The sequence below is a fragment of the Adiantum capillus-veneris genome, chromosome 13 (assembly GCF_014529385.1).
Source record: "Adiantum capillus-veneris isolate H3 chromosome 13, ASM1452938v2, whole genome shotgun sequence".
Classification (NCBI taxonomy): domain Eukaryota; kingdom Viridiplantae; phylum Streptophyta; class Polypodiopsida; order Polypodiales; family Pteridaceae; genus Adiantum; species Adiantum capillus-veneris.
The window spans coordinates 145,282,771-145,297,689 of record NC_140943.1 but is presented as its reverse complement, the minus strand read 5'-3'; the positions used below and the strand labels follow the sequence as shown (position 1 = coordinate 145,297,689).

Below are 14,919 nucleotides of genomic sequence, written 5' to 3'. Positions count from 1 at the left end.
AGATCTCTACCAAAAATGCCCAACGTGTGACCCTAAAACTTAATGTCCTATTGGATCATAGTCGGGATTTTCACTTTTAACCGAAAAAATTAGTCCTTACCGAAGAGGTAAGAGAGAGAGAGAGAGAGAGAGAGAGAGAGAGAGAGAGAGAGAGAGAGAGAGAGAGAGAGATTTCACTGACGTACTAATAACAACAAAAGAGGGGAGAGAGTCTTAAACTCAAGAAGTAATAATGTAGAGAGAGAGAGAGAGAGATGATAGGGTAGGAACGATACCCAAATATGTCATTCAAAAAAAATGGGTTTTTTTACCTGCACAAAAGCGGGCTATGCGACACTTTTATGTGATCGAACATGCATCGAAAATCCTGTTCAAGGGTTTTTTTTTAATGATAAACAGTACAGAAGTTGGATCACACAGCGAATGGACGAAACAGGCAAGCAACGTTCTTTTTTGGCTATAAATACGAAATCAAAGCTTGAATTGGCAAGCACCATTTCTTTTTTGCAGCAAATGTGAAATTGAAGAGTTCAGCACTTACCTTGTGCTTCGACAGTGACTCCCGCTTGCAAAGCGCACCCGCCCTCACTCCCAAATACGGTTTTAGGCTGTCTCAGCTTGCTCGTGACACCGATTTTAGCGGCCCTCGCCTTTTTTTTGTTTAGCAATCAATAAGAAATCAAAACGTGGAAATGGCAAGCAACATTCTTGTATTTGAAATAAGTATAAAATCAAAGCGTTCTACGCTTACCTCGTGCTCCAATAGTGAGTCCCACCTTGCAAAGACACGGGTGTCTTCGCTCCGATTGCCATTATATTCATCTTCGCTTTTGCTCTCACTCCACGCCACCGCCACAAGATTGAGTTAACGTTGTTTGGAATTGGGCTCACTGCCCAGGTACCTACTCTCTCTCTCTCTCTCTCTCTCTCTCTCTCTCTCTCTCTCTCTCTCTCTCACACACACACACACACACACACACACACACACACACACACAAAACTGTCATAAAATCTAATATCTAACCAACCCAAATGATTTTCTCCTATTAAATTGATCACTTAATGTGGGAGAATAAACGGGAACAAGTGTTAAGATATAGATATGTGCTTATAGATCTATCTCAACACGGGGCCAATAGTAAAGGGGCCCAAATGGGAGATGGTCTATCAAGAGCAAGGCTAACCAACGGAGCATAAGACCTTAGGGTTAGCTTCATTGAAGACCTCCAAAAATGTGTGTAAAATTCCTTTGACCTTAGGTAAGCTAGGGCTGAGCTTGAGGTGGGAACCCGGCCCAAGCTCGAGGTGCTTGACCTGCTTGAGGTGCTTGTCGTGCTTGAGGTGTTTGTCCTGCTTGAGGTGCTTGATTAAGGTGCTTGAGGTGCTTGACTTACTCCATGCTTGAGGTGCTTGACTTGCCGCTTGATTAAGGTGCTTGAGGTGCCTTGACATGCTTGTCTGAGATGCTTGTGGGAATACCCCCTAGTCCAAGTGCTTTGTCATGCTTGATGACTAAGGTGCTTGAGCTTCTAAAGTCAAAAGCATCCCTACAAGAGGGGGGGCGAGCCCTTTTCCTAGGGATTAGAGAGAGAACACACACTCACACTCACAAGGGAAGCCCCAGCTTAAAGAGGCAGCAAGGACACATGTCAGGTCCCTACCCATGTTACCTTCATGTGTTGCTTGAAGCCTATTGGCTAGGCTTCAAAGGGGTCCAATGATAAATTACTTGAATTATCTAATTGTTTTTGCATTTATCAAGTCCTCTCTCTCAAAGGGGAAAGGGGGACACTTGTCCCAAGGCTATCCCTGTTGCTTGTAATGGCTTTTGCTTGTGATTGGCTAGGCCTGGAGGGGTCCAATGAGCTTCAAGCATGAGCTACAAGGGGGGGTCGACCCAAGCAAGCTAGGGGGGTGCTTAGGGGGTATACTCACCCACACACACTCACAAGCACTCTCATTGTGTACTATGCAAAGTGCAAGAGCTCCCTCTCCTTCTCCAAGCAAGTAGAGGTTGAGAGCCTACACCAACACTCTTGGCTATGGAGTGCAAATCCAACCAATAGCCATGCTTCAATGCTTAAGCTTGCCATCTCCTTCTTCTTCATTACTATGCTATTATGTATGCTAGCAACAAGAGTATGATAAGTGAGGAACTAATTCTTTCTCCTACGAAATGTTTCTTCTTCCTCTTCCCTACCCTCATTCCCTGCTAGCTCTCTCCACCTTCGAAGGTGTTTGAGGTCTTGGGACTGAGGCTTGGGATAGTTAAAGCTTTCTTCAAGTTTATGTTATGTTTGTGATGCATGAAGCCTTCCATCTTCATGGCATCACCTAGGTCACAAGGAACACAAAGACTGTATTGTAACAAGTCTCTCTTTATGGGAGAAATCATAATACAAATGCCTATTGGAGGGGGGACCGGCTCCACATAAATCCGGTCCTCAACTGTTGTCATGTTCTCTAAACTCTCTCTCTTGCAAAAGTATTGTCTATGCCAAGTTAACTAATTGCTATGATTATGTTGCTATCTTCAATTATTTCAACCCGCTATGCTCACAAAATCATTTCTTGAAAGTACTCTCATTAAATTCCGCTACTCTCAAATTGAATAGACAAATCCCATTACACACAACAATGGCCTTAATACTATTAGATCCACCAGCATCGTATTTATTGGGTCTCATAGGTTATTTTGGCCTTTTAAAGACGTTTAATATAACATTTCATTTCATATCTCTCTCTCTCTCTCTCTCTCTCTCTCTCTCTCTCTCTCTCTCTCTCTCTCTCTCTCTCAAAACAATGGCCCAGACACACTATTCGATCCACCAGCATTGTAACAGTTTGGTCTCACAGGTCATTTTGGCCTTTTAAGGTTGTTTAATATAACATTTCATTATCTCTCTCTCTCTCTCTCTCTCTCTCTCTCTCTCTCTCTCTCTCTCTCTCACACACACACACACACACACACACACACACAACAATGGCCTTGACACTATTAGATCCACCAACATCGTATCAATTTGGTCTCGTAGGTCATGTTGGCCTTTTAAAGACGTTTAATATAACATCTCATTTCATTTCTCTCTCTCTCTCTCTCTCTCTCTCTCTCTCTCTCTCTCTCTCTCTCTGTGTGTGTGCTCGTTTGGTGCCTGGGGTCTCATAGGTCATTTGGCCTTTTAAAGACGTTTAATATAACATTTCATTTCATCTTTTTCTCTCTAGACTTGCCTACGGCTTTACCATTATTGAGCCATAAGAAGTCCGAAAGGAGCTAACCCTTGGCAACTCTGCTATGTTAGACCTACTCCTCTACTCTCTATAATTAACCACTTTGAGCCGTGGGTGTAGATACTTAAGAGCCGATTTTCAAAGGCTAAGAGGAGTGGCAACTAAGGTTTTGTATTGCCAAAGCATACACTAAGTATAAACATAAATTTTGTTAACATGGCTGACAATAATCAAGAGAGTAGAATGAACATTTATAGCTTTGATTTTGCACATGAAGGTGCTAATGATGATGCTCCCATGTTTGTGAATTATCTTGTCACTAGGTTGCAACAAGCTATGGGCAACCCTGTTTTGCAAGCCGAAGTTACTCAACAACTTCGTGCTTATGGAATTTCCCTTCCTCTCCCATAGGAGAGAGAGCTTAGGAAGCCTCTTGAAGAGACCCCCAAAAGAAGACTCTCTCCCATTCGAGAGGAGGAATCCAAAGAGAAAGAAAGCAATGACAGTCTAAGTTCTTCTGAAGATGTGGCTCCACGAAGACGGCGGTCTAGACGATCGCCTACTCCTCCCAAGAGGAAAAGAGCAACCTATAGTCCTTCTCCTCATCACTCTGAAAGGCAAGAGAGGAAACAAAGGAAGAAAAGGGCTAGGAAGAGGTCACCCTCTTCTCCTTCTTCTTCACCTTCCTCCTCTTCCGATGAAAGTTATGGCTATTCTCCTAGAGAATACAAGAGGGGAGGACATAGCAAATCATTTCCTGCATGGCGAAGGTCACAAAAGCTAAAGAAGTTCAAGGAGGGAGGAAAGAGTATCTCTTTTCTCACCTATGATGGCACCTTTGGTGCTACTGACAAAGTGTTGGCCTTCATCCAGCAATTTGATGCGGCCTTTGGGGACGAGGGCTTCACAGAGTCCTCCAAGCTACGCCATGTAGCTATGCACTTCCAAAAATCAGCTCGTCAATGGTGGGCTAGCCTTCGTGGCAATGGAGAAGCCCCAAAGACATGGAAAAGTCTACGAGTTTCCATCATAAAGCAATTTCTTCCAAGTGATACTAAAGATAAAGTTCTTACCGAATGGCGCGGCTTGAAGCTTCTCTCTCATGAGTCTATCAACAAGTATGTAGACAAGTTTTGGGATTTACATCTCAAAGCTATTGTCTTTCAAAAGATAGACTTTGCCGAACAAAGACAGTAATTCTGTGCAGGATTACCTGAAGAGATGGGTGAATACATCAACTCTCAACGGCCCGGTACTATTACCGAAGTAATCCACCACACCATGGTTGCTTCACGCATCAATTTCCATCAAGGGGCTAGACGTAATGTCAAGCCCATGGAAAACAAAGATAAAAATGATGCAAAGGGGAAATCCAATGCTCAACATAATTCCCAAGGCACTTCCAACAACAACAACAACAACAATCGGTCCAAGGAGAAGGGAGTTTACAAAGGTAAAAACAAACTCTCTCCTGAAGAGCTTGAAGCTTTTCGCAAGGACCATAAGTGTTTCAAGTGCAAGGACATGGCTATCGTTCTTGCCCCAAGAAGAATACTCGCCATGAGACTCCTAGGGCTTCCACCATCGAAGCTCCAAAAGAGGATGATCATTGCAAAGGATCATCACTTTCCTATGCGTGGGGAAAGGTAAGAGAGCATGATGCCTTCATCTTGTTTCACCCAGGCTCTACTCTCAACTTCATATCAATAGAGTTGGCCACCAAGTTGGGCATTCAAGCTTTTGAGATGGGAGAGAACATGAGATGGGAGAGGCATCATGCTCTCTTACCTTTCCCCACACACACACACAATTGTCATAAAATCTAATATCTAACCAACCCAAATGATTTTCTCCTATTAAATTGATCACTTAATGTGGGAGAATAAACGGGAACAAGTGTTAAGATATAGATATGTGCTTATAGATCTATCTCAACACGGGGCCAATAGTAAAGGGGCCCAAATGGGAGATGGTCTATCAAGAGCAAGGCTAACCAATGGAGCATAATACCTTAGGGTTAGCTTCATTGAAGACCTCCAAAAATGTGTGTAAAAGTCCTTTGACCTTAGGTAAGCTAGGGTTGAGCTTGAGGTGGGAACCCGGCCCAAGCTCGAGGTGCTTGACCTGCTTGAGGTGCTTGTCGTGCTTGAGGTGTTTGTCCTGCTTGAGGTGCTTGATTAAGGTGCTTGAGGTGCTTGACTTACTCCATGCTTGAGGTGCTTGACTTGCCGCTTGATTAAGGTGCTTGAGGTGCCTTGGCATGCTTGCCTGAGATGCTTGTGGGAATACCCCCTAGTCCAAGTGCTTTGTCATGCTTGATGACTAAGGTGCTTGAGCTTCTAAAGTCAAAAGCATCCCTACAAGAGGGGGAGCGAGCCCTTTTCCTAGGGATTAGAGAGAGAACACACACTCACACTCACAAGGGAAGCCCCAGCTTGAAGAGGCAGCAAGGACACATGTCAGGTCCCTACCCATGTTACCTTCATGTGTTGCTTGAAGCCTAATGGCTAGGCTTCAAAGGGGTCCAATGATGAATTACTTGAATTATCTAATTGTTTTTGCATTTATCAAGTCCTCTCTCTCAAAGGGGAAAGGGGGACACTTGTCCCAAGGCTATCCCTGTTGCTTGTAATGGCTTTTGCTTGTGATTGGCTAGGCCTGGAGGGGTCCAATGAGCTTCAAGCATGAGCTACAAGGGGGGGTCGACCCAAGCAAGCTAGGGGGGTGCTTAGGGGGTATACTCATCCACACACACTCACAAGCACTCTCATTGTGTACTATGCAAAGTGCAAGAGCTCCCTCTCCTTCTCCAAGCAAGTAGAGGTTGAGAGCCTACACCAACACTCTTGGCTATGGAGTGCAAATCCAACCAAGAGCCATGCTTCAATGCTTAAGCTTGCCATCTCCTTCTTCTTCATTACTATGCTATTATGTATGCTAGCAACAAGAGTATGATAAGTGAGGAACTAATTCTTTCTCCTACGAAATGTTTCTTCTTCCTCTTCCCTACCCTCATTCCCTGCTAGCTCTCTCCACCTTCGAAGGTGTTTGAGGTCTTAGGACTGAGGCTTGGGATAGTTAAAGCTTTCTTCAAGTTTATGTTATGTTTGTGATGCATGAAGCCTTCCATCTTCATGGCATCACCTAGGTCACAAGGAACACAAAGACTTTATTGTAACAAGTCTCTCTTTATGGGAGAAATCATAATACAAATGCCTATTGGAGGGGGGACCGGCTCCACATAAATCCGGTCCTCAACTGTTGTCATGTTCTCTAAACTCTCTCTCTTGCAAAAGTATTGTCTATGCCAAGTTAACTAATTGCTATGATTATGTTGCTATCTTCAATTATGTCAACCCGCTATGCTCACAAAATCATTTCTTGAAAGTACTCTCATTAAATTCCGCTACTCTCAAATTGAATAGGCAAATCCCATTACACACAACAATGGCCTTAATACTATTAGATCCACCAGCATCGTATTTATTGGGTCTCATAGGTTATTTTGGCCTTTTAAAGACGTTTAATATAACATTTCATTTCATATCTCTCTCTCTCTCTCTCTCTCTCTCTCTCTCTCTCTCAAAACAATGGCCCAAACACACTATTAGATCCACCAGCATTGTAACAGTTTGGTCTCACAGGTCATTTTGGCCTTTTAAGGTTGTTTAATATAACATTTCATTATCTCTCTCTCTCTCTCTCTCTCTCTCTCTCTCTCTCTCTCTCTCTCTCACACACACACACACACACACACACACACACACACACACAAGTTTTGCGCTGAGTGGGGGAATATAGTTGCACGTGCGTGAGGTGACGGAGGTGGTGAAAATGCAAGACAACAGGCTATTGACACGTGGGAGCGCTCAACGTTCGAGTTTTTTCAAAGCTCAATAATTAGTATAGATGGGGAGAATATATTAGAGAGAGAGCATCACAAGTAGGGTGTACCCAATTTCAAAAAAAATTTATAGAGGCGAATAAAATATGATACTGCGCCGCCACCGAAGCACGAAAACAAGAATTTGGGGGGGGGAGGTGGCGTCGAACGCGAAGCAAAGGCCGAAGACAGGGACCAAGTGGGAGCGTAGGTGGACGGGTCTGCAGTTGACGAGAAATGTGACTTTTTTTAATTGTTGACATTGAGGTTCGCAGCACAGCTTTCGCGGAGGTGGGTTGGTCAAGCCAGCCGTGGAATGAGTTATACTCGATTAGGAGCTAGGTTCAAATACTATGTGCCGCTTTTGGAAGCTAAGAGATTGTCTAACTTGGGATCAAAGATTCCGCTGAGGAATCTAAGTATTAAACAAATAAAATGGAGAGCCTGCCAGTAGGTGGCAACGATTGCTAGTATTAGTAAAGGACATTTCGTTTTCTTTAATTTTGGGTAAAGTCGACACCGAGAGGAGACTCGAGAGGTACGTTATAAAAGAAAGCCGCGTAAAGCAACGGCAAGCCGCAACACTAAACTTCAACTCAGCGGAAAGAAAAGACGCGCACAACGTTATGACTTTTGAAGCCAGCTGTTGTACGCGAAATTGACAGCAGCACGAAGATGGACAGCATTAACGCCAGCGAGACGTCACTCGTCTCTCCGCGTGGGAACGACTTCTTTATTAACATGGATAAACATAACAGGCTGGTGATAATCCTGTGACTCTAGCATAGAATTAACATTTCAAATGTCTAGCTTTGCTAGGCACATCTTTATATCCCGTGCGAGGGGATACAAACCAGGGTCGCTTTGCCGCACTCAAACCCATTACCCGGGTCATAATGATCGAGTGCTCAACCAACCAAGCTGCCTCCTTTATTAAGACACTTCTTAAGCAATTCATGCCTTTCTTTCTGAGAGTCGCTTTGATGATGTTACTGTGTGCAGCATTTTTGACAACTGCAAGTAGAAACCCAGCCTCGACGGCGGCTTCCGTTCCGATCAACAACAAAGGGCTGCCAGCTTCAAATTCAGCTTTTTTTAGTTGTCATAGTGAAGAACAAGCATACCTCGCTTCAACTCTTAGTCTGTGGCCACGAGGCTTAGATATCAGTAAGCCTCACGAGACAATAGGGTTAGCCTCTTGGTCTTACTAAGAGACAGGTTGCACCATGGGTTAGTGGGGGCAAGAAGACTAAAGCGTTGCACATGGTCACACCCATAGTATGGGATGAAAAGGGTTGGACTATCTATTTTCAAGGAGATCATGAGAGATACTTCAAGGTGATGATCATGAGACACAATGCCCCTAGTAGAAATTGGTTTATTTTTCAACTTCCAAGTTCAGATTAGAGGGCAAATTTAAGATCAGTAGATGAGATCACACTAAACCTAGCTTTTTTAGGAGCACTACATTTTTAAGCTCTTTAATTAAGATCGAGATACTTCAGCTTGAAAAAAAAAATACATTGAGTTTTGATGGAATGAAGATTATGTAGAGAATCTACAGAAATTATATAATTAAAAAATCGTTTTCTCCACCTTATTCACTTTGGCTTTGACTGTCAAAGCTAATTCCTGAATCAAAAATAGACATTGCCTCTTTATTTAAGGAGAGATTCACATTACAATTGTAATTGCCAAAATGGGCCATGAATCATGTAATATTACATGTGGCAGAAAAGAGCCAATGTACATACACAGCAAAGTTTCCACAAAAATTATAAAAATCCCGAAAAATTAAAGAATGGCCTCTCAAGGTTCCCATTTTCCCGCCAGTGCGAATGTGGTGGTGGTGGTGGCGATGGTGATGGTTTGATATTTCTTTTGGTGTAGCTTGATTCTGGTGTCGGGCTTTGATAGGCCAGCAGGCTGAATCCATTTAGAGAAGCCCAATGATCAAAGCTTTTGTTTGAGTCATTGAGCATTTATGGGACAAATTTCATATGGACATAGATAACATGCATACATACACATCGCTGCATGTGCTTCCTTGCATTACATATGGTACACGAATGGCAGAACCTTCTGCCACATGATCTACCCTGTCACCAGCCTTCATCATCATGATTTAACCAACCAATCCCCAGCTGGACCTCTAGGTCTCAATTAGCGATGCCAACACTCCCGATCTCTTGCCATTTTAATCACACCGCAATCCACACTCCTCCAAAGCGGGGCCCGTCTGCTTTGGCAAGAAAGGATTGATTCTCACCCACAAAAGAGATAAAATGGAGGCAAGCAGTATAGACCAAACAATCACAATGGTGGGAGTGCGGTTTTGCCTTCCCATCAAACCCTTCAAGAAGGGGTAAAGGTGCATGATCACCCAAATGGCGAAGAAAAGCTTTCCAAAGAGAGGACCCCATGACTGATACCCGTTGTTGATGGCATCAGATATGCCTGCAACCACACCCACAATGTTCAGTACAAGAAGCGTCGTTGGCGGAATCAGTAGCGTTGTCCATTTGAACAGATATAGCTCCGCATACTCGTCGCCGTCTGCCTGCTTGGATGTCACAGTGAAGCTTGTGTCAATGCCAGCCAGCACTTTAAGCAAGCCTTGGAAGAGAGCAAAAAGGTGAGCTGAGACACCCCCAATAACCCAAAATTGTTCATTCCTCCACCACTCATCGATGCCGATACCGCTCCATCGTATTTCTAAAATACCAGTAGCAAAGATTGAAAGGAAGAGGGACAAGAACCACAAACTAGCATAGCCATCAATCTGCAAGAGAAAGTCAACCTCAGTTTCGGGACAAAAATTAATGAAAAGAATGAATCAATGAAAGAAGCATCTTCCCAACTAACACTTCCACAAGCCTCACATGACGAACATATACAATACATGAAAAGAGTGCTATGCGTTGGTACCGTGGGGATGATGAATTTTCCTGTGAGCAGGCAAATTGCTGGAAGAGTGCAGTAGGCCAGCAGGGGAAGCGATGTCAATGGGTAGACAATGGTGTTGATGTATGCAAGACGTTCAAGCCACTTCAGGCCTGTTCCATACCCATACCAGATCGGGCAGTGGTGACTCAGCAAGATTTCTACAGACCCTAGCGCCCATCGAAGCACTTGGTGCAAGCGATCAGTCAAATTAATTGGTGCTGAACCCTTAAACGCAGGCCTCCGAGGCATGCAATAGATCGATCGCCACCCGCGCACATGCATCTTGAAGCCTGTCAAAATGTCCTCTGTGACGGATCCATATATCCAGCCAATCTGCCAGAAAAAAAAAGGATTCATTTAAGACACCCTGAGATAAAAAGCTCTTTCTTTCAACAGCATTTTTATGTGTGCAAAAATCCTACCTCCTTGCCCCAGTCAGATTTATCTTCATAACCACAACTAATGACATGGATTGCTTCTTTCAATAAAGAGGCTGGGCTAGCATTTGGTGGCACCCCACCATTTTCCAAAAGTGTGGACGAAATAAACACAGGAGATTGCCCGAATTTCTTCTCAAAATTTTTCTGGGACATTATGGCTGTTTTGTCACTCTCAATGCCTGTATAAATCAGTTTATGCAAACAGAGTTAGGCAAAACACATCATCATGAATAGCACTCAGAATGACTATCTGAGACCTGGGGAGGGATTAAAATGGGCATTCATCAAAAGTACTAACAAATTAGCTCTTGGTACCTACCCTCCACACCTTCTTCTATATCATCCAGCTTGTAAATGGGTGCATTGGCTTCACCCTTTTTACTGCTCTTCTTCCTCTTCCAGAACTTGGGCTTAATGCTGAACTTGGACTTTCTGCTCTTCTTTCTAGAGCCAAAGCAGCACAAGCCACAGCACAGACTTGAACAGCAATTGCAGCTCCTGCTTGGTGGCTTGTTTCTCTTAGGAGGATCATAACCATATAAGGCTTGCCTATTAAAAACACAGCCAGTTCCGACATACACTGGACCTTGAATGCCATCCAAGCCGCGAAGATTGATCTAGAAAAGAGAAAGATTACTGTCAGAAGCACAGCAACAGGGGTGTCTTCTAGGGAGGTCCTTTCGGCTGGAAATCAGTAACTTACATCAAAGAAGACTGTATTGTTGTTGGCGTATCGATCGTGCCTATCAATACCATCAAATCTCTGTGGAAACTGCACATAACACACTTTTTTCCCCACTGCCGGATCCATCATGAAGCACATGGCTTCCCTCATTGCTTTACTATTGTTTATGTAGTGATCACAATCCAGATTGAGAATGTAAGGTGCATTGGTTAGAACTGCGGAGACGCGGACCTGCACCAATTACGCCAGAATAGGAAACTCAATGTCAATCACTAAAACTGAAGTAGCAACTAGTTCGAAAAAGAATCACTTGATAGAGGCAAGCTAACTTACACATGCATTCATGGCCCCCGCCTTCTTGTGATGGTTGTGTCCAACCCGCTTTTCTCTAGACACATAGACCAGTCGGGGCAGGTAATTCCCATCAGTATCCGTTCCACCACTATGTCCTAAGAAGACCTGCATTGCAAATACCTCAGATAGATATCAAAAGCATCACACACACACCCACATGCAAAAAAATGAAAAATCAAGCCCACCTGAATCATGCCCGGATGATCTCGTACATTGTTCCCTGGCCAAGGCGTTCCGTCCTGCATGGTCCAACCCTCCTCTGGCACCTTCTGAGCTTTAGCAACCAATGCATTAATCCTGACCTTGAACTCCTCATACTCTCTCTGAGAGACAAACACGTAATAGATCAAATAATGCTCTCTATTTTCAAACTGGTGAAATGTAGATCTCAAAAACAACAAACCTTCATTGCTCTACGCTCCTTGACAAAAGAGGGATGAACTTTGTCTTTCAGGTAGTCAATTTTCTGTGCAAAGTACATCTCAGGAGCTCTAGGTTCGATGGCAAACTTCTTACAAAAAGGAATCCACATCCGAGAAAACTCGGAGGTCTCAGACATTGCCTCAAACGTCAGCATTGCAGCTCCGTCATCAGAGAGATAGCAGGAGACCTTGTCAACTGGATAGTCGACAGCCAGGATAGACAAAATTGTATTGGCAGTAACAATTGGAGGTTCCTTCATGGGGTCCACAGTACTTACAAAAACATCTACTGCTGCTAATTCTGACGGCCTTCCATCCTTCTCATACCTAACCATACAACGATCAATTCTCAGCCCACAACATCTTAAACTTCAAGAGGGTTTGGATCACAAACATCAGGAATCAAAATAGAGCACCTCAAGGAAAGGCGGTCTAAATAAGTTTCTCGATTAATAGGAAGCCACTTTGGAAATTGATCAAGGATCCAGGAGAATGCAAACCAAATCTCACAAATTACTGAGACCATCCATAATCCATAAGCATCAGGCACAGGGTTCAACATCCGGAAACGGAGGAAGAATGCAAGCACCACAAGTCGTATGACAATAATCATCCTATAAGGATTGATCCTTGCCGATGATATGGGAATCTTTCGAGACAGAGGCTGCCTTGCCTCATCCATTCTGTGTAAGGCACAAGAAAATAAATTGTCAAATCCAAAAAGCCATAGGATCATGCACCTCTTTAGATGATGGCACTTAACAAAAAACTTACACAGGGAGATCATTGTCATCGTATAAATCAGCACCTTTGCCACCTCCATCCCCTTCTGACTTCACCAGCTGGAGTTTATCTTGCCGATTCTTCCAGCTATCCATTCTATCCTTCCATGCTACACTGCCATACCCATAGGATGCTAGGTCCTTGTTGGGATCCAAAGGCCTTGGTTGCACTGCTCAAAGGATACAGAGCGAGTACTATACATGTAAGCACACGACAAATAAAAGAGACAGGTATATGGATTTCGCCATGTCCAATTACCTGGTAGATTTGCCTCTATGTAAGGAAGAGGATGGACCCTCTTTCCTCCACTGCCCATGAAAGGTGGTATCACAAGAGCATGATGCTCGGGAGAGATTCCGGATAAGTCCTCTGTCTGCCAAGGCAAATAAAGAGACTTTAGGTACAGATACATGTGGCACAGTGATCACAGCTGGGAGCAAATGTAACTCATGCAAGAACCAAGAAGTAATTGCTTACAGTTGGCCCGTTCGTGAGCAGAGGAACTTGTGGAAGCACTGTATGTGTCATATGAGGCATGTCATGATCATCACCCCGTCCATAACTCATTTGACCATGTAGCATGGCTTCTGCAATATGCTGCCCATTCTGCTTCTCATTCTCATAATCGAAATTGAATTCGTTCTCGAGGTCATCCACATCTTCTTCCTCATCGTCTCCTTCGACTCGTGGGCTGCCTGCACTTTGCACAGAGAATTAGCAGAAATACATTTACAACTGACCTACGTACAGGCACAGCAACTAAAAAAATTTGTTTCCGAAGTAGGCATCAAAGTAAATAGAAAGATCAGATCACTGCAGAAGACCTTTGAGGCGCTTGTATCTTGTCTTGCATTGAGGGCAGCATCGATTCCCTTCCTTACGCTCATACTCATAGCAAGGCCTACAAACGGGGAAGGCACATTCATTGCAGGCAACGAAGATCTCGCTATCTGCTGACCTCCCAACGTCATCCTGGCAAATTTTGCATACTTGACCATCAAGGTGTCCTGCAGGTTTGAGCTGCAAAGAGAGAGAGGGGGGGGGGGGGGGGGGGGGGGGGGGGGGGGGGGGGGGGGGGGGGGGGGAAAGAGAGAGAGAGTTGTGCCTGTAAGTTGAATGAGATAGAGAAAATCAGAAGCAGCAAAGACACATGAGAAGAGCACGCTGTACCCCAACACGCTCAATGCCGATCACTACGAGCTCATTCCGATTGTGCGATCCTGCGACAAGACCCGCATTGGCCTCCATTGCGGGCAGGCACACCAATTGCAAAGACGGACAAGACGAGCAGCTGCTACGAGGACCAAACAGGGGAGTACATTGCAGACAAACAGTGACGGAGCACCAAGTCACGCACGCAGGCTAAATAAGTTAGTCAGGAGATGGGGGTCAAAGCTCACAGCACCGACAGCAGGAACCCGAGGGTTGCGGTGGGCAAAGGGGGGCAGAGAGAGAAAGAAGAGAGCGGGGGACTCGAAGTGTCTGTTTGCTTGTCTGCACGTAGCGAGTAAGACGAGAAGCGCGGCGGGGTCCAAGATTTTCACTTGAACAGGGCAGGAGGGTGAAGGCGGGCAGGCGGGTAAGAAGGGGAGGAGGAGGAAGAGAGGAGGAAGAGGAGGGCGGGAGCAGATCTACGAACGCGGAGAGAGCGAAAAGAAGCGTGTCGTCGAATGCAGGTATGTATGTGGAGGACGGCAAATGGGGAAGAGAGGGAGAGGGGAGAGAGAATTGAAAGTAGTAAAGAGAATCACTAGATGACAGGGAGAGTACAAGTCTACAAGAGAAGAGAAGAGAGAGAGAGAGAGTGAGCGCAGACATCTCTCACATCAGGAGTAGAGCAGAGCAGGGGCGAATGAGAGCAGGGGAGAGGGCAGCCGGCCGGCGGCAGGGGGCGCGGCCGTCGGAACTACCTGCATGAGGCAGCCTCCTTTCTCACAGCCAGCTGGCACGCTTCAGTACCGGCAGTTAATTCCGCCGGTCAAACCCCCTGCTTTCTTTCCTTGCCTGCGTGGCCCCTCAAACTACCGGCACGGCAAGTTTCAAAGACCTGCAGATTTATTTCTCTTTTTTTTTTGTTTCTTCTGCTTGTTTGGTTTTAGAAAATTTCTGTCATGAAATTTTCTAGGACGAAAATAACCAGTCTAAACTGAGAATATTTTACACATTTGAGAATCA

General features: G+C 44.6%; 1 protein-coding gene across 1 annotated transcript; it reads right to left on the bottom strand.

The window, feature by feature from the left end:
• Positions 1–8,747: 8,747 nt before the first annotated feature.
• Positions 8,748–14,423, bottom strand: LOC147445017 (putative cellulose synthase A catalytic subunit 5 [UDP-forming]). The gene is made up of 14 exons (XM_086527503.1): positions 13,915–14,423; positions 13,569–13,764; positions 13,222–13,439; positions 13,003–13,117; positions 12,736–12,913; positions 12,378–12,644; positions 11,943–12,288; positions 11,725–11,862; positions 11,519–11,644; positions 11,204–11,416; positions 10,820–11,117; positions 10,483–10,679; positions 10,043–10,393; positions 8,748–9,896 (listed from the first exon to the last, which is right to left on the bottom strand). Exons 1-14 carry the CDS (start codon positions 13,990–13,992, stop codon positions 9,312–9,314), a joined length of 3,306 nt encoding a protein of 1,101 aa, XP_086383629.1. The 5' UTR covers positions 13,993–14,423; the 3' UTR covers positions 8,748–9,311.
• Positions 14,424–14,919: the final 496 nt, after the last annotated feature.

Excerpts from the sequence above, each read along its gene's own strand:
- LOC147445017 (XM_086527503.1), bottom strand. The coding sequence starts at position 13,992 with ATGGAGGCCAATGCGGGTCTTGTCGCAGGATCGCACAATCGGAATGAG. Across the intron at positions 13,765-13,914 it reads TCGGCATTGAGCGTGTTGGG|CTCAAACCTGCAGGACACCT; the intron begins GTACAGCGTGCT and ends CTCTCTTTGCAG. Across the intron at positions 11,118-11,203 it reads ACAATACAGTCTTCTTTGAT|ATCAATCTTCGCGGCTTGGA; the intron begins GTAAGTTACTGA and ends TCTCTTTTCTAG.